Genomic DNA, 20,039 nt, shown 5'->3' with positions numbered 1-20,039 from the left:
GCTCATTCAGTTTCCAGGCTGAAAATTTACATTAAAGCTTTGGTGAAGAACTGGACCTAATCCAAAGCGAGTGGTGGTCAAACATCTCCATGCTCGTTCAAGTTCAAAAACTTTCTTTGATTCACATTACTTTTTGGTGAATTAAGCAGCAACGGGGAGACGGGCAGAGAGAGCGAGAGAAAGAGCTGGTAAGCTTCAGGTTTGACTGAAAGAAACTCAATTTACGTAAATTACTTTTCATGCACAAATCCAAGTGCAATGTCATGGGAGTATAAAACAAATCGTGATCAATCATTAAAGGCCAACAGTTTAACCTACATTATATCATGACAGAGAAGAGGGGTTGGAAAGGAGTTTTGTACCTGGAGATGTACGAGAAAGGCATGTCTGTAGCGTCATATTACTTAATACTGGCTTTCCACCTACACAAGGCAGCATAGTGTTGTGATCATGCCCACAGGAACCATCCCTTTTAGATGCAACGTTAAACTGAGGCCCCATCTGCCCCCTTGAGTGGGCGGAGAATATCCCTTTGCACTATTTAGAGATGTGTGCGTGTAAATTGGCTGCCACATTTGTGCAAAGAGGAAGTAAAATCCTAACAATACATCCAAATAGAACGGGCAAGAGTGTGAGGTAGATCGGGAAGAACGCAAAGCTGGTCAGCATCAGTGTCAAGCAGATTGGGAGGAATGCAAAGCTGGTCAGGATCAGTGTGAAGCGGACCGGGAGTAATGCAAAGCTGGTCAGGATCAGTGTGAAGCAGACCGGGAGGAATGCAAAGCTGGTCAGGATCAGTGTGAAGCGGATCGGGAAGAACGCAAAGCAGGTCAGCATCAGTGTCAAGCAGATTGGGAGGAATGCAAAGCTGGTCAGGATCAGTGTGAAGCGGACCGGGAGTAATGCAAAGCTGGTCAGGATCAGTGTGAAGCAGACCGGGAGGAATGCAAAGCAGGTCAGGATCAATGTGAAGCGGACCGGGAGGAATGCAAAGCTGGTCAGGATCAGTGTGAAGCGGACCGGGAGTAATGCAAAGCTGGTCAGGATCAGTGTGAAGCGGACCGGGAGTAATGCATGCTGGTCAGGATCAGTGTGAAGCAGACCGGGAGGAATGCAAAGCTGGTCAGGATCAGTGTGAAGCGGACCGGGAGGAGTGCAAAGCTGGTCAGGATCAGTGTGAAGCGGACCGGGAGGAATGCAAAGCTGGTCAGGATCAGTGTGAAGCGGACCGGGAGGAATGCAAAGCTGGTCAGGATCAGTGTGAAGCGGACCGGGAGGAATGCAAAGCTGGTCAGGATCAGTGTGAAGCGGACCGGGAGTAATGCAAAGCTGGTCAGGATCAGTGTGAAGCGGACCGGGAGTAATGCAAAGCTGGTCAGGATCAGTGTGAAGCAGACCGGGAGGAATGCAAAGCTGGTCAGGATCAGTGTGAAGCGGACCGGGAGGAGTGCAAAGCTGGTCAGGTCAGTGTGAAGCGGACCGGGAGTAATGCAAAGCTGGTCAGGATCAGTGTGAAGCAGACCGGGAGGAATGCAAAGCAGGTCAGGATCAATGTGAAGCGGACCGGGAGGAATGCAAAGCTGGTCAGGATCAGTGTGAAGCGGACCGGGAGTAATGCAAAGCTGGTCAGGATCAGTGTGAAGCGGACCGGGAGTAATGCAAAGCTGGTCAGGATCAGTGTGAAGCAGACCGGGAGGAATGCAAAGCTGGTCAGGATCAGTGTGAAGCAGACCGGGAGGAGTGCAAAGCTGGTCAGGATCAGTGTGAAGCGGACCGGGAGGAATGCAAAGCTGGTCAGGATCAGTGTGAAGCGGACCGGGAGGAATGCAAAGCTGGTCAGGATCAGTGTGAAGCGGACCGGGAGTAATGCAAAGCTGGTCAGGATCAGTGTGAAGCGGACCGGGAGTAATGCAAAGCTGGTCAGGATCAGTGTGAAGCAGACCGGGAGGAATGCAAAGCTGGTCAGGATCAGTGTGAAGCGGACCGGGAGGAGTGCAAAGCTGGTCAGGATCAGTGTGAAGCGGACCGGGAGTAATGCAAAGCTGGTCAGGATCAGTGTGAAGCGGACCGGGAGGAATGCAAAGCTGGTCAGGATCAGTGTGAAGCGGACCGGGAGGAGTGCAAAGCTGGTCAGGATCAGTGTGAAGCGGACCGGGAGGAGTGCAAAGCTGGTCAGGATCAGTGTGAAGCGGACCGGGAGTAATGCAAAGCTGGTCAGGATCAGTGTGAAGCGGACCGGGAGGAATGCAAAGCTGGTCAGGATCAGTGTGAAGCGGACCGGGAGGTGTGCAAAGCTGGTCAGGATCAGTGTGAAGCGGACCGGGAGGAGTGCAAAGCTGGTCAGGATCAGTTTGAAGCGGACCGGGAGGAGTGCGAAGCAGATCAGCATAGCTGTGCGGCAGACTAGAAGTGTGAAGCAGGCCAGGATGTGTGAAGCAGACCATGAGGACTGCGAAGCAGGTCAAGATCATTATGAAACAGACCGGAAGATGTGCAAAGCAGATCAGGTTCAGTGTGAAGAAGACTGGCAGGAGTGCGCAAGTCAGGATCACTGTGAAGCAGGCTGGGAGAAGTGTTCAGGTCAGGATCACTAGGATCCTGACTAGGATCGTTGAAATGAGAGAAAGTGAAAGAAAAACTCAAACTGTGAAATCACAGAAAGGCTGTGAGGTGATTGACCAGTGAGTATTGTAACTTTCTTTCCCATTCTCCAAAGTTTGGAAATTAGTTTAAGCCGCTGGTAAATTAAACCTTTCAATTTTTGTTTGATAAGGTGTAAGCATTTCAATCAGCTCCCAATATTTAAATAAGAGAAGAGTGTAGCTGGCGGGTCTTTATTGAGTAGTTAGTTTTACTATCTTGAGCAGTGGCAGGGTAGCCTTGACAGATGGGGTACATATTCTTTTCCTGGTGGTAACTACAGAATAGTTCCAATGTCCTGGATAACCATATTGGCAGCAAATGCCATCGGTTGCAATGTCAAACTTCCAGAATTTGAGCTGCACTTGGCATCACTACAGGGTATTTATAATGTTGATCGCTTTGTGGATAGTACATTTATAGATGTGTAGCATAAGAGTCTGCAGAAAGAAGGGGAATGGGAAGAAGAAATAGGCAAGCATTGAAGGAGTCCCCTGGATGAGATGGGTTCGACCTAAATAGAGCTTGCATCAATGGCCTTGTGGGGGATTTGCTAGTTCTATTTGGGGAGGTTTTAAACTAACTTGGCATGGGTGTGGGAACCAGGAGGTAATATTTGAGAGGGAGATCAAGAAGTATCAAAGAATATTGGGAAAGACAGATAGAACTAAAGTAGGAAATAGTATTACGTGGATTCAGCCGAAGCTAGAAAGCAATAAAATTGAAAATAGGGTTATAGTGCGTGTATGAGAGTGCGTGGACTGTGATAAATAAGGCAGGTGTGCTGCAGACACAGACAGCCGTATGGAAATATAATGTTGTAGCAATAATGGAGGTCTCGCTCAAGGGAAGGCAGAGCTTTATCAAATATTCCTGAATGTTAGGAAAGTAGGAGTGGTGGCAGTATCATGAAGGAGAACATTGTACATAGAACAGACAGTGCAGAAGGAGGCCATTCGGCCCATCGAGTCTGCACTGACCCACGTAAACCCTCATTTCCACCCTATCCCCGTAACCCAATAAACCCTACCTAACGTTTTTGGACACTAAAGGCAATTTAGCGTGGCCAATCGACCCAACCTGCACGTCTTTGGACTGTGGGAGGAAACCCACGCAGACACGGGGAGAACGTGCAGACTCCACACAGACAGTGACCCAGCGGGGAATCGAACCTGGGACCCTGGCGCTGCGAAGCCACAGCACTATCCACTTGTGCTACTGTGCTGCCCAAGTACTGCTGGACAGAGAGAAGGTCCCAGAACAATCTAGACAATCATTTGGCTCAAGCTAATGAACTAAAAAAGATGCAATGATATTGCTCGATAAGAGTCTATAGGCCACCAACCAGTGGGGATGATGTAGAGGAACAAATCTGCTTGTTCATTCGGGGACGTGTGCTTCACTAGCTGGGTCACCATTCATTACCATTCCCAATTTCCCTCAAGGTGCCAGTGAGCTGCCTTCTTGAACCGCTGCAGTCCACATGGCATAGGTACTCCCAGTGCAGTGAGGGACGTCCTTCCACCGAACGAGAGTGAAGGAACAGTGATACGGTTCCAAGTCAGGATGGCGTGTTACTTTGAGGGAAACTTGCAGGTGGTGGGGTTCCCATCCATCCGGTGCCCCTGTCCTTCGAGGTGGCAGTGGTCATAGGTTTGAAGGTGCTGCCTAAGGAACCTTGAGTTCTTGCAGTGCACCTGTAGATGGTGCATTCGGCTGCCAGTGTTCATTGGTGGTGAAGGAAGTGAATGTTTGTGGATGCACTGCTTTGTCCTGGATGGTGTTGGAGCTGCATTCATCGAGGCAAGTGATGTTCCATCACACTCCTCACTTGTGCCTTGTAAATTGCTGACAAGCTATGGGGAGGACCTTTGTTAGGCCTCACTTGGAATATTGCGCACAATTCTGGTCGCCACACTACCAGAAGGATGTGGATGCTTTGGAGAGGGTACAGAAGCGGTTTACCAGAATGTTGCCTGATATAGAGATCATTAGCTATGAGGAGAGGTTAGATAAACTTGGTATGTTCTCACTGGAACGACGGAGGTCGAGAGGCGACCTGATAGAGGTCTACAAGATTGAGTAGCATGGACAGAGTGGATAGTCAGATGCTCTTTCCTCGGGTAGGAGAGTCAAGTACTAGGGGACATAGGTTTAAAGTGCGTGGGGAAAAGTTTAGAACAGATGTGCGAGGCAGTCCATGTCCAAATGCAGCAAGACCTGGACAAAATCCAGGTAAATATACGGAACGCGCTGCCTGGGGAGGTGGTGGGAGCAGGCATGATAGTGGCATTTAAGGGACATCTAGACAAATATATGAATAGGGTGGGAATGGAAGGATACGGACTCCGTAAGTGCAGACAGTTTTACTTTAGGCAAGTACAATGGTTGGCGCAGGCGTGGCGGGCCGAAGGGCCTGCTCCTATGCTATATTGTTCTTGGAGTCAGGTGGTGAGTTACTTGCCACAGGATTCCCAGCCTCTGACCTGCTCTTGTAGCCACAGTAATTATATGGCTAGTCCAGTTCAGTTTATGGTCAATGGAACCCCCAGTATGTTGATAGTGGGGAATTCAGTGAAGGTAATGCCATTGAATGTCAAGGGCTGATGGTTAGATCATCTCTTCTTGGAGATGGTCATTGCCTGGCACTTGTGTGGCACAAATGTTACTTGCCTGTTGTCAGCCCAATACTGGATTTTGTCCCGGTCTTGCTGCATTTGGACACGGACTGCTTCAGTGTCTAAGGAGTTACCAATGACGCTGAACATTGTACAATCAATGTGCAATCAGTGAACATCCCCACTTCTGACCTTATGATGAAAGAAAGAGATCTGATGAAGCAGCTGAAGATGGTTGGGCCTAGGACAGTATCCTGAAGAACTCCTGTAGTGATGTCTCGAATTTGAGATGACTAACGTCCAACAACCAGAACTATCTTCCTTTGTGCCAGGTATGGCTCCAACCAGTGGAGAGTTTTCCCCCTGATTCCCATTGAATTTATCGTGCTAGGGGGCCACACCGTCAAATGCAGATTTGACATCAAGAGCAGTCACTCCGGCCTCACCTCCGAAGTTCTGCTCTTTTGTCCATCCTTGAACCAAGGTGGTAATGAGGTCAGGGGCTAAGTGGCTCTGGCAGAACCCAGACTGAGCGTCAGTGAACAGGTTGTTGCTGAGTAAGTGCTGCTTGATTGCACTGTTGATGACTCCATCCATCACTTCACTGATGATTGAGAGGAGACTGAAGGGTTGGTAATGGGCCAGTTTAATTTTGTCCTGTTTTGCCCAGGATAAACCTGGGCATATTTTCCACATTGTGTAGATGCCAGTGTTGTACGAGTACTGGAAAGGCTTGGCGAGGGGGCGCTGAACGTTCTGGAGCACAAGTCTTTAGTATTATTGCCGGCATTTTGTCAGGGCACACAGCCGTTGCCGTATCCAGTGCCTTTAGCTCTACAAGGGATGTGGGCAGTGGGTACTACAGAGCTGGACAGACTAGATGCAGGAAGGATGTTTTCCCTCGTTCAGGAATCTAGAACCAGGGGACAGTCTCAGGATACGGTGTAGGCCGCTTTGGACTGAGATGAGGAATGATTTTTTCATTCAAGGGTAGTAAACCTATGGAATTCTCTACCACAGTAGGCTGCGGAGGACAAGTCATTGAATATGTTCAAGAAAGAGATATATCATTTTTAGATTTTATGGCACAAGCAGAATTGGGAGAAAGTGGGAATATGGCATGAGACAGAGGATCAGGCATGATCTTATTGAACGTGAGAGCAGGATCGAGGGGCCATGATCATATTGAATGTGAGAGCAGGCTCGAGGGGCCATGATCATATTAAATGTTAGAGCAGGATCGAGGGGCCATGATCATATTGAATGTGAGAGCAGGATCGACGGACGATGATCTTATTGAATGTGAGAGCAGGATCGAGGGGCCATGATCTTATTGAATGTGAGAGCAGGATCGAGGGGCCATGATCTTATTGAAAGTGAGAGCAGGATCGAGGGGCCATGATCTTATTGAATGTGAGAGCAGGATCGAGGGGCCATGATCATATTAAATGTGAGAGCAGGATCGAGGGGCCATGATCTTATTGAATGTGAGAGCAGGATCGAGGGGCCATGATCTTATTGAAAGTGAGAGCAGGATCGAGGGGCCATGATCATATTGAATGTGAGAGCAGGATCGAGGAGCCATGATCTTATTGAAAGTGAGAGCAGGATCGAGGGGCCGTGATCATATTGAATGTTAGAGCAAGATCGAGGGGCCATGATCATATTGAATGTTAGAGCAAGATCGAGGGGCCATGATCATATTGAATGTGAGAGCAGGATCGAGGGACCATGACCATATTGAATGTGAGAGCAGGATCGAGGGGCCATGATCCTACTAACTGTAAGAGCAGGATCGAGGGGCCATGATCATATTGAATGTGAGAGCAGGATCGAGGGGCCATGATCGTATTGAATGAGAGAGCAGGATCGAGGGGCCATGATCATATTGAATGTTAGAGCAGGATCGAGGGGCCATGATCATATTGAATGTTAGAGCAGGATCGAGGGGCCATGATCATATTGAATGTGAGAGCAGGATCGAGGGACCATGACCATATTGAATGTGAGAGCAGGATCGAGGGGCCATGATCCTACTAACTGTAAGAGCAGGATCGAGGGGCCATGATCATATTGAATGTGAGAGCAGGATCGAGGGGCCATGATCGTATTGAATGAGAGAGCAGGATCGAGGGGCCATGATCATATTGAATGTTAGAGCAGGATCGAGGGGCCATGATCATATTGAATGTTAGAGCAGGATCGAGGGGCCATGATCATATTGAATGTGAGAGCAAGATCGAGGGGCCATGATCATATTGAATGTGAGAGCAAGATCGAGGGGGTCAATCATATTGAATGAGAGAGCAGGATCGAGGGGCCATGATCATATTGAATGTTAGAGCAGGATCGAGGGGCCATGATCGTATTGAATGAGAGAGCAGGATCGAGGGGCCATGATCATATTGAATGTTAGAGCAGGATCGAGGGGCCATGATCGTATTGAATGAGAGAGTAGGATCGAGGGGCCATGATCATATTGAATGTTAGAGCAGGATCGAGGGGCCATGATCGTATTGAATGAGAGAGCAGGATCGAGGGGCCATGATCATATTGAATGTTAGAGCAGGATCGAGGGGCCATGATCGTATTGAATGTTAGAGCAGGATCGAGGGGCCATGATCGTATTGAATGAGAGAGTAGGATCGAGGGGCCATGATCATATTGAATGTGAGAGCAGGATCGAGGGACCATGATCATATTGAATGTTAGAGCAGGATCGAGGGGCCATGATCGTATTGAATGTGAGAGCAGGATCGAGGGGCCATGATCATATTGAATGTTAGAGCAGGATCGAGGGGCCATGATCGTATTGAATGAGAGAGCAGGATCGAGGGGCCATGATCATATTGAAAGTTAGAGCAGGCTCGAGGGGCCATGATCATATTGAATGTTAGAGCAGGCTCGAGGGGCCATGATCTTATTGAATGTGAGAGCAAGATCGAGGGGGTCAATCATATTGAATGTGAGAGCAGGATCGAGGGGGTCAATCATATTGAATGTTAGAGCAGGATCGAGGGGCCATGATCGTATTGAATGTTAGAGCAAGATCGAGGGGGTCAATCATATTGAATGTGAGAGCAGGATCGAGGGGCCATGATCATATTGAATGTGAGAGCAAGATCGATGGGCCATGATCATATTAAATGTGAGAGCAGGATCGAGGGGCCATGATCTTATTGAATGTGAGAGCAGGATCGAGGGGCCATGATCTTATTGAATGTGAGAGCAGGATCGAGGGGCCATGATCTTATTGAATGAGAGAGCAGGATCGAGGGGCCATGATCTTATTGAATGAGAGAGCAGGATCGAGGGGCCATGATCATATTGAATGTTAGAGCAGGATCGAGGGACCATGATCATATTGAATGTGAGAGCAGGATCGAGGGGCCATGATCGTATTGAATGAGAGAGCAGGATCGAGGGGCCATGATCTTATTGAATGAGAGAGCAGGATCGAGGGGCCATGATCATATTGAATGTTAGAGCAGGATCGAGGGGCCATGATCATATTGAAAGTTAGAGCAGGATCGAGGGGGTCAATCATATTGAATGTTAGAGCAGGATCGAGGGGCCATGATCGCATTGAATGTTAGAGCAGGATCGAGGGGGTCAATCATATTGAATGTGAGAGCAGGATCGAGGGGGTCAATCATATTGAATGTTAGAGCAGGATCGAGGGGCCATGATCGTATTGAATGTTAGAGCAGGATCGAGGGGGTCAATCATATTGAATGTGAGAGCAGGATCGAGGGGCCATGATCATATTGAATGTTAGAGCAGGATCGAGGGGCCATGATCTTATTGAATGAGAGAGCAGGATCGAGGGGCCATGATCATATTGAATGTGAGAGCAGGATCGAGGGACGATGATCTTATTGAATGTTAGAGCAGGCTCGAGGGGCCATGATCATATTGAATGTGAGAGCAGGATCGAGGAGCCATGATCTTATTGAAAGTGAGAGCAGGATCGAGGGGCCATGATCTTATTGAAAGTGAGAGCAGGATCGAGGGGCCATGGTCATATTGAATGTGAGAGCAGGATCGAGGAGCCATGATCTTATTGAAAGTGAGAGCAGGATCGAGGGGCCGTGATCATATTGAATGTGAGAGCAGGATCGAGGGGCCATGATCATATTGAATGTTAGAGCAAGATCGAGGGGCCATGATCATATTGAATGTTAGAGCAAGATCGAGGGGCCATGATCATATTGAATGTGAGAGCAAGATCGAGGGGCCATGACCATATTGAATGTGAGAGCAGGATCGAGGGACCATGACCATATTGAATGTGAGAGGAGGATCGAGGGGCCATGATCCTACTAACTGTAAGAGCAGGATCGAGGAGCCATGATCATATTGAATGTGAGAGCAGGATCGAGGGGCCATGATCATATTGAATGAGAGAGCAGGATCGAGGGGCCATGATCGTATTGAATGAGAGAGCAGGATCGAGGGGCCATGATCATATTGAATGTTAGAGCAGGATCGAGGGGCCATGATCATATTGAATGTTAGAGCAGGATCGAGGGGCCATGATCATATTGAATGTGAGAGCAAGATCGAGGGGGTCAATCATATTGAATGAGAGAGCAGGATCGAGGGGCCATGATCATATTGAATGTGAGAGCAAGATCGAGGGGGTCAATCATATTGAATGAGAGAGCAGGATCGAGGGGCCATGATCATATTGAATGTTAGAGCAGGATCGAGGGGCCATGATCTTATTGAATGTTAGAGCAGGATCGAGGGGCCATGATCATATTGAATGTGAGAGCAATATCGAGGGGCCATGATCATATTGAATGTGAGAGCAAGATCGAGGGGGTCAATCATATTGAATGAGAGAGCAGGATCGAGGTGCCATGATCATATTGAATGTTAGAGCAGGATCGAGGGGCCATGATCATATTGAATGTTAGAGCAGGATCGAGGGGCCATGATCATATTGAATGTTAGAGTAGGATCGAGGGGCCATGATCATATTGAATGTTAGAGCAGGATCGAGGGGCCATGATCGTATTGAATGAGAGAGCAGGATCGAGGGGCCATGATCATATTGAATGTTAGAGCAGGATCGAGGGGCCATGATCGTATTGAATGTTAGAGCAGGATCGAGGGGCCATGATCGTATTGAATGAGAGAGTAGGATCGAGGGGCCATGATCATATTGAATGTGAGAGCAGGATCGAGGGACCATGATCATATTGAATGTTAGAGCAGGATCGAGGGGCCATGATCGTATTGAATGTGAGAGCAGGATCGAGGGGCCATGATCATATTGAATGTTAGAGCAGGATCGAGGGGCCATGATCGTATTGAATGAGAGAGCAGGATCGAGGGGCCATGATCATATTGAAAGTTAGAGCAGGCTCGAGGGGCCATGATCATATTGAATGTTAGAGCAGGCTCGAGGGGCCATGATCTTATTGAATGTGAGAGCAAGATCGAGGGGGTCAATCATATTGAATGTGAGAGCAGGATCGAGGGGGTCAATCATATTGAATGTGAGAGCAGGATCGAGGGGCCATGATCATATTGAATGTGAGAGCAGGATCGATGGGCCATGATCATATTAAATGTGAGAGCAGGATCGAGGGGCCATGATCTTATTGAATGTGAGAGCAGGATCGAGGGGCCATGATCTTATTGAATGTGAGAGCAGGATCGAGGGGCCATGATCTTATTGAATGAGAGAGCAGGATCGAGGGGCCATGATCTTATTGAATGAGAGAGCAGGATCGAGGGGCCATGATCATATTGAATGTTAGAGCAGGATCGAGGGACCATGATCATATTGAATGTGAGAGCAGGATCGAGGGGCCATGATCGTATTGAATGAGAGAGCAGGATCGAGGGGCCATGATCATATTGAATGTTAGAGCAGGATCGAGGGGCCATGATCATATTGAAAGTTAGAGCAGGATCGAGGGGGTCAATCATATTGAATGTTAGAGCAGGATCGAGGGGCCATGATCGTATTGAATGTTAGAGCAGGATCGAGGGGGTCAATCATATTGAATGTGAGAGCAGGATCGAGGGGCCATGATCTTATTGAATGTGAGAGCAGGATCGAGGGGCCATGATCATATTGAATGTTAGAGCAGGATCGAGGGACCATGATCATATTGAATGTGAGAGCAGGATCGAGGGGCCATGATCTTATTGAATGTGAGAGCAGGATCGAGGGGCCATGATCTTATTGAATGAGAGAGCAGGATCGAGGGGCCATGATCTTATTGAATGAGAGAGCAGGATCGAGGGGCCATGATCATATTGAATGTTAGAGCAGGATCGAGGGACCATGATCATATTGAATGTGAGAGCAGGATCGAGGGGCCATGATCATATTGAATGTTAGAGCAGGATCGAGGGGCCATGATCATATTGAAAGTTAGAGCAGGATCGAGGGGGTCAATCATATTGAATGTTAGAGCAGGATCGAGGGGCCATGATCGTATTGAATGTTAGAGCAGGATCGAGGGGGTCAATCATATTGAATGTGAGAGCAGGATCGAGGGGGTCAATCATATTGAATGTTAGAGCAGGATCGAGGGGCCATGATCGTATTGAATGTTAGAGCAGGATCGAGGGGGTCAATCATATTGAATGTGAGAGCAGGATCGAGGGGCCATGATCATATTGAATGTTAGAGCAGGATCGAGGGGCCATGATCATATTGAATGTTAGAGCAGGATCGAGGGGCCATGATCGTATTGAATGAGAGAGCAGGATCGAGGGGCCATGATCATATTGAAAGTTAGAGCAGGCTCGAGGGGGTCAATCATATTGAATGTGAGAGCAGGATCGAGGGGCCATGATCATATTGAATGTTAGAGCAGGATCGAGGGGCCATGATCGTATTGAATGAGAGAGCAGGATCGAGGGGCCATGATCATATTGAAAGTTAGAGCAGGCTCGAGGGGCCATGATCATATTGAATGTTAGAGCAGGCTCGAGGGGCCATGATCATATTGAATGTGAGAGCAGGATCGAGGGGCCATGATCTTATTGAATGTGAGAGCAGGATCGAGGGGCCATGATCATATTGAATGTTAGAGCAGGATCGAGGGGCCATGATCATATTAAATGTGAGAGCAGGATCGAGGGGGTCAATCATATTGAATGTGAGAGCAAGATCGAGGGGGTCAATCATATTGAATGTGAGAGCAGGATCGAGGGGCCATGATCATATTGAATGTGAGAGCAGGATCGAGGGGCCATGATCTTATTGAATGTTAGAGCAGGATCGAGGGGCCATGATCATATTGAATGTTAGAGCAGGATCGAGGGGCCATGTTCATATTGAATGTGAGAGCAGGATCGAGGGGCCATGATCATATTGAATGTTAGAGCAGGATCGAGGGGCCATGATCATATTAAATGTGAGAGTAGGAGCGAGAGTGCCATGATCATATTGAATGTGAGAGCAGGATCGAGGGGCCATGATCATATTGAATGTTAGAGCAAGATCGAGGGGCTATGATCTTATTGAATGTGAGAGCAGGATCGAGGGGCCATGATCCTACTAACTGTAAGAGCAGGATCGAGGGGCCATGATCATACTGAATGAGAGAGCAGGATCGAGGGGCCATGATCATACTGAATGTTAGAGCAGGATCGAGGGGCCATGATCATATTGAATGTTAGAGCAGGATCGAGGGGCCATGATCATATTAAATGTGAGAGTAGGAGCGAGAGTGCCATGATCATATTGAATGTGAGAGCAGGATCGAGGGGCCATGATCATATTGAATGTTAGAGCAAGATCGAGGGGCTATGATCTTATTGAATGTGAGAGCAGGATCGAGGGGCCATGATCCTACTAACTGTAAGAGCAGGATCGAGGGGCCATGATCATATTGAATGAGAGAGCAGGATCGAGGGGCCATGATCATATTGAATGTTAGAGCAGGATCGAGGGGCCATGATCTTATTGAATGTTAGAGCAGGATCGAGGGGCCATGATCATATTGAATGTTAGAGCAGGATCGAGGGGCCATGATCATATTGAATGTGAGAGCAGGATCGAGGGGCCATGATCATATTGAATGTTAGAGCAGGATCGAGGGGCCATGATCTTATTGAATGTTAGAGCAAGATCGAGGGGCCATGATCATATTGAATGTGAGAGCAGGATCGAGGGGCCATGATCATATTGAATGTTAGAGCAAGATCGAGGGGCTATGATCTTATTGAATGTGAGAGCAGGATCGAGGGGCCATGATCCTACTAACTGTAAGAGCAGGATCGAGGGGCCATGATCTTATTGAATGTTAGAGCAAGATCGAGGGGCCATGATCCTACTAACTGTAAGAGCAGGATCGAGGAGCCATGATCATAGTGAATGTGAGAGCAGGATCGAGGAGCCATGATCATATTAAATGTGAGAGCAGGATCGAGGGGCCATGATCATATTGAATGTTAGAGCAGGATCGAGGGGCCATGATCATATTGAATGTAAGAGCAAGATCGAGGGGCCATGATCTTATTGAATGTAAGAGCAAGATCGAGGGGCCATGATCTTATTGAATGTGAGAGCAGGATCGAGGGGCCATGATCATATTGAATGTTAGAGCAGGATCGAGGGACCATGATCATATTGAATGTAAGAGCAAGATCGAGGGGCCATGATCTTATTGAATGTCAGAGCAGGATCGAGGGGCCATGATCATATTGAATGAGAGAGCAGGATCGAGGGGCCATGATCATATTGAATGTTAGAGCAAGATCGAGGGGCCATGATCATATTGAATGAGAGAGCAGGATCGAGGAGCCATGATCATATTGAATGTTAGAGCAAGATCGAGGGGCCATGATCATATTGAATGTTAGAGCAAGATCGAGGGGCCATGATCTTATTGAATGTGAGAGCAGGATCGAGGGGCCATGATCTTATTGAATGTTAGAGCAGGATCGAGGGGCCATGATCATATTGAATGTTAGAGCAGGATCGAGGAGCCATGATCATATTGAATGTTAGAGCAGGATCGAGGAGCCATGATCATATTGAATGTGAGAGCAGGATCGAGGGGCCATGATCTTATTGAATGAGAGAGCAGGATCGAGGGGCCATGATCTTATTGAATGAGAGAGCAGGATCGAGGGGCCATGATCTTATTGAATGTGAGAGCAAGATCGAGGGGCCATGATCTTATTGAATGTGAGAGCAGGATCGAGGGGCCATGATCATATTGAATGAGAGAGCAGGATCGAGGGGCCATGATCATATTGAATGAGAGAGCAGGATCGAGGGGCCATGATCTTATTGAATGTGAGAGCAAGATCGAGGGGCCATGATCTTATTGAATGTTAGAGCAAGATCGAGGGGCCATGATCATATTGAATGTTAGAGCAAGATCGAGGGGGTCAATCATATTGAATGTGAGAGCAGGATCGAGGGGCCATGATCATATTGAATGTTAGAGCAAGATCGAGGGGCCATGATCTTATTGAATGTTAGAGCAAGATCGAGGGGCCATGATCATATTGAATGTTAGAGCAAGATCGAGGGGGTCAATCATATTGAATGTCAGAGCAGGATCGAGGGGGTCAATCATATTGAATGTTAGAGCAGGATCGAGGGGCCATGATCATATTGAATGTTAGAGCAAGATCGAGGGGCCATGATCTTATTGAATGTTAGAGCAAGATCGAGGGGCCATGATCATATTGAATGTTAGAGCAAGATCGAGGGGGTCAATCATATTGAATGTGAGAGCAGGATCGAGGGGCCATGATCATATTGAATGTTAGAGCAGGCTCGAGGGGCCATGATCATATTGAATGTTAGAGCAAGATCGAGGGGGTCAATCATATTGAATGTGAGAGCAGGATCGAGGGGCCATGATCATATTAAATGTTAGAGCAGGATCGAGGGGCCATGTTCATATTGAATGTTAGAGCAGGCTCGAGGGGCCATGATCTTATTGAATGTGAGAGCAGGATCGAGGGGCCATGATCATATTGAATGTTAGAGCAGGATCGAGGGGCCATGATCATATTGAATGTTAGAGCAGGATCGAGGGGCCATGATCATATTGAATGTGAGAGCAGGATCGAGGGGCCATGATCATATTGAATTTTAGAGCAGGATCGAGGGGCCATGATCATATTGAATGTGAGAGCAGGATCGAGGGGCCATGATCTTATTGAATCTTGTGAAGATGAAGTGTGAAGTGTCGGTTGGGGCGATGGATAGTTACAAGGTAGCGAGGAAGGATCTAAAGAGGGAGCTAAGACGAGCAAGGAGAGGACATGAGAAGTATTTGGCAGGAAGGATCAAGGAAAACCCAAAAGCTTTCTATAGGTATGTCAGGAATAAGCGAATGACTAGGGAAAGAGTAGGACCAGTCAAGGACAGGGATGAGAAATTGTGTGTGGAGTCTGAAGAGATAGGCGAGATACTAAATGAATATTTTTCGTCAGTATTCACTCAGGAAAAAGATAATGTTGTGGAGGAGAATGCTGAGCCCCAGGCTAATAGAATAGATGGCATTGAGGTACGTAGGGAAGAGGTGTTGGCAATTCTGGACAGGCTGAAAATAGATAAGTCCCCGGGACCTGATGGGATTTATCCTAGGATTCTATGGGAGGCCAGGGAAGAGATTGCTGGACCTTTGGCTTTGATTTTTATGTCATCATTGGCTACAGGAATAGTGCCAGAGGACTGGAGGACAGCAAATGTGGTCCCTTTGTTCAAAAAGGGGAGCAGAGACAACCCCGGCAACTATAGACCGGTGAGCCTCACGTCTGTAGTGGGTAAAGTCTTGGAGGGGATTATAAGGGACAAGATTTATAATCATCTAGATAGGAATAATATGATCAGGGATAGTCAGCATGGCTTTGTGAAGGGTAGGTCATGCCTCACAAACCTTATTGAGTTCTTTGAGAAGGTGACTGAACAGGTAGACGAGGGTAGAGCAGTTGATGTGGTGTATATGGATTTCAGCAAAGCGTTTGATAAGGTTCCCCACGGTAGGCTATTGCAAAAAATACGGAGGCTGGGGATTGAGGGTGATTTAGAGATGTGGATCAGAAATTGGCTAGCTGAAAGAAGACAGAGGGTGGTGGTTGATGGGAAATGTTCAGAATGGAGTACAGTCACAAGTGGAGTACCACAAGGATCTGTTCTGGGGCCGTTGCTGTTTGTCATTTTTATCAATGACCTAGAGGAAGGCGCAGAAGGGTGGGTGAGTAAATTTGCAGACGATACTAAAGTCGGTGGTGTTGTCGATAGTGTGGAAGGATGTAGCAGGTTACAGAGGGATATAGATAAGCTGCAGAGCTGGGCTGAGAGGTGGCAAATGGAGTTTAATGTAGAGAAGTGTGAGGTGATTCACTTTGGAAGGAATAACAGGAATGCGGAATATTTGGCTAATGGTAAAGTTCTTGAAAGTGTGGATGAGCAGAGGGATCTAGGTGTCCATGTACATAGATCCCTGAAAGTTGCCACCCAGGTTGATAGGGTTGTGAAGAAGGCCTATGGAGTGTTGGCCTTTATTGGTAGAGGGATTGAGTTCCGGAGTCGGGAGGTCATGTTGCAGCTGTACAGAACTCTGGTACGGCCGCATTTGGAGTATTGCGTACAGTTCTGGTCACCGCATTATAGGAAGGACGTGGAGGCTTTGGAGCGGGTGCAGAGGAGATTTACCAGGATGTTGCCTGGTATGGAGGGAAAATCTTATGAGGAAAGGCTGACGGACTTGAGGTTGTTTTCGTTGGAGAGAAGAAGGTTAAGAGGAGACTTAATAGAGGCATACAAAATGATCAGGGGGTTGGATAGGGTGGACAGTGAGAGCCTTCTCCCGCGGATGGATATGGCTGGCACGAGGGGACATAACTTTAAACTGAGGGGTAATAGATATAGGACAGAGGTCAGAGGTAGGTTCTTTACGCAAAGAGTAGTGAGGCCGTGGAATGCCCTACCTGCTACAGTAGTGAACTCGCCAACATTGAGGGCATTTAAAAGTTTATTGGATAAACATATGGATGATAATGGCATAGTGTAGGTTAGATGGCTTTTGTTTCGGTGCAACATCGTGGGCTGAAGGGCCTGTACTGCGCTGTATTGTTCTATGTTCTATGTGAAAAGCAGCACAGTAGCATTGTTGATAGCACAATTGCTTCACAGCTCCAGGGTCCTAGGTTCGATTCCCGGCTTGGGTCACTGTCTGTGCGGAGTCTGCACATCCTCCCAGTGTCTGCGTGGGTTTCCTCCGGGTGCTCCGGTTTCCTCCCACAGTCCAAAGATGTGCGGGTTAGGTGGATTGGCCATGCTAAATTGCCCATAGTGTCCAAAATTGCCCTTAGTGTAGGGTGGGTTACTGCGTTATGGGGATTAGGTGGGGTTACCGGGTTATGGGGATAGGGTGGGGGTTTGGACCTTGGGTAGGGTGCTCTTTCCAAGAGCCGGTGCAGACTTGATGGGCCGAATGGCCTCCTTCTGCACTGTAAATTCTATGTCTATGTGACAAATCAATGAACAGAGACATTTACTATATTGCATCTACACAAGATAGCTCACAGGTCAAATTAAAACAAATATTGCCATTAACCAAGGAAAAATGGAGTCTGATCTGCTGTACTGTAGGCAGTCCTAATTCACAGTATGAGTATTGCTGGCCTTTACAGGGTGTAGGGGTACGGTAAGTAGTGTAGGAGCCGATTATTAATGAGGCCAAGTTAATTTCAATTCCACAGAGAGAAGCAGCTAGAGTAAAGAACAGTCTTGGCTTGTAACTAAAATACCTGGTTTCTAATGTTGGCACCCAGGCAGTGTTGAAAAGCAGTGGTGGCATTCATTACAGTGATTACATATTTCTTACCAGCACTCGGATGTCAAATCTCTGTTCCTGAGGTATGTATTGTGGTACCTGAAGCACGCAGTTCATGGTGGTGCTAATCAGGTCATCCTGCTCACCAGTCTTTGTGCTGCCCCATTCTAAAGAGAAAGAGGACATAAAATGGACTTCAACAACATAGAATATGAAAAATATTTGCAGGAGGTACTGAGTTTACCCCACAGCAAAGATCAATGGCAGCCACCAATAATGTTGAAGTTACGTCTGATAGTTGCCTTCTGAATTGATAAATATCACTCAATCCATCTAACTCACTGCAATGCTCGGATACTGACCTTCCAGCCAATCGCCCTCAGCCAGCACCAACCAGATTTGACTTTTAGGCAAAAGTACAGGAGTGTCACCAAAAATAACTCATTAAATAATGTAAGGATCCTTTCTGTTGATTCTCTTATTTCACCTTTCTTTATTTTTGCTGTTATCATTTTTATCCATGGATGCTTAATGGACATGTGTCTTTAAGTTGAGAGGGGGAGGGAAGGAATTCAAAAGCTGCAAAAGAGAACATGGTGCTGGCTTCGGACAGCAGAATTCTGACTTGTTGGCACTGAAGAGATCAGTGGGACTCTGTTCGATTAGTTTGCTGGTGGCCAATGAATTGGCCAAAAGGACATATTCTGCCCGATGTCAGGCGGCAATTCCGTCCTGCTGAGTGGGATGATCATCGAACAGCCAAGGGAAGGACAGTTGGAATCCTGGAAGCTCAAGAGGAAAGAAGTTGCTCTCTCTCTCCCTCGTGTTCTGTATTTATCTGTCGTGTGGTGTGACCGCGAGCGCGTGCGACCGCGAGAGCGAGAGCGCGCGCGGCCGCGAGAGCCCGCGTGACCGCGAGAGAAGGAGCCCGCGTGACCGCGAGAGAAGGAGCCCGCGTGACCGCGAGAGAAGGAGCCCGCGTGACCGCGAGAGAAGGAGCCCGCGTGACCGCGAGAGAAGGAGCCCGCGTGACCGCGAGAGAAGGAGCCCGCGTGACCGCGAGAGAAGGAGCCCGCGTGACCGCGAGAGAAGGAGCCCGCGTGACCGCGAGAGAAGGAGCCCGCGTGACCGCGAGAGAAGGAGCCCGCGTGACCGCGAGAGAAGGAGCCCGCGTGACCGCGAGAGAAGGAGCCCGCGTGACCGCGAGAGAAGGAGCCCGCGTGACCGCGAGAGAAGGAGCCCGCGTGACCGCGAGAGAAGGAGCCCGCGTGACCGCGAGAGAAGGAGCCCGCGTGACCGCGAGAGAAGGAGCCCGCGTGACCGCGAGAGAAGGAGCCCGCGTGACCGCGAGAGAAGGAGCCCGCGTGACCGCGAGAGAAGGAGCCCGCGTGACCGCGAGAGAAGGAGCCCGCGTGACCGCGAGAGAATGAGCCCGCGTGACCGCGAGAGAAGGAGCCCGCGTGACCGCGAGCGTGCCCGCGAGAGCGTGAGCGAGTGTGACCGCGAGAGCGTGAGCGAGTGTGACCGAGAGCTCGAGCGAGCATGACCGCGAGCGAGCGTGACCGTGAGAGCGTGCACGAGCGTGACCGCGAGAGCACGAGCACCCGCGAGCTTGAGCACCCGCGAGCGTGAGCGCGTGTGACCGCGAGAGCGTGACCACAAGAGCGTGAGTGCGCCGTGGTCATGCGACTCGGCCAACGTTGTCTACTTCATACGCTGCAGGAAAGGATGTCCCGAAGCGTGGTATATTGGCGAGACCATGCAGACGCTGCGACAACGAATGAACGGACATCGCGCAACAATCACCAGGCAGGAATGTTCCCTTCCAGTCGGGGAACACTTCAGCAGTCAAGGGCATTCAGCCTCTGATCTCCGGGTAAGCGTTCTCCAAGGCGGCCTTCAGGACCCGCGACAACGCAGAATCGCCGAGCAGAAACTTATAGCCAAGTTCCGCACACGAGTGCGGCCTCAACCGGGACCTGGGATTCATGTCGCATTACATCCA

General features: G+C 48.5%; 1 protein-coding gene across 1 annotated transcript in view; it reads right to left on the bottom strand.

The window, feature by feature from the left end:
• LOC140403474 (wings apart-like protein homolog) overlaps positions 1–20,039 on the bottom strand; it is an 80,605-nt gene that overhangs the window by 19,004 nt on the left and 41,562 nt on the right. The window contains exon 9 of the mRNA XM_072491374.1: positions 18,086–18,201. Coding sequence (XP_072347475.1) covers positions 18,086–18,201 — 116 coding nt within the window. The remainder of the gene's footprint in view (positions 1–18,085; positions 18,202–20,039) is intronic.

The sequence above is a fragment of the Scyliorhinus torazame genome, chromosome 28, assembly GCF_047496885.1.
Source record: "Scyliorhinus torazame isolate Kashiwa2021f chromosome 28, sScyTor2.1, whole genome shotgun sequence".
Lineage (NCBI taxonomy): Eukaryota > Metazoa > Chordata > Chondrichthyes > Carcharhiniformes > Scyliorhinidae > Scyliorhinus > Scyliorhinus torazame.
Note: the sequence above shows the minus strand (reverse complement) of the source record. Positions and strands in the feature narration are given on the sequence as shown.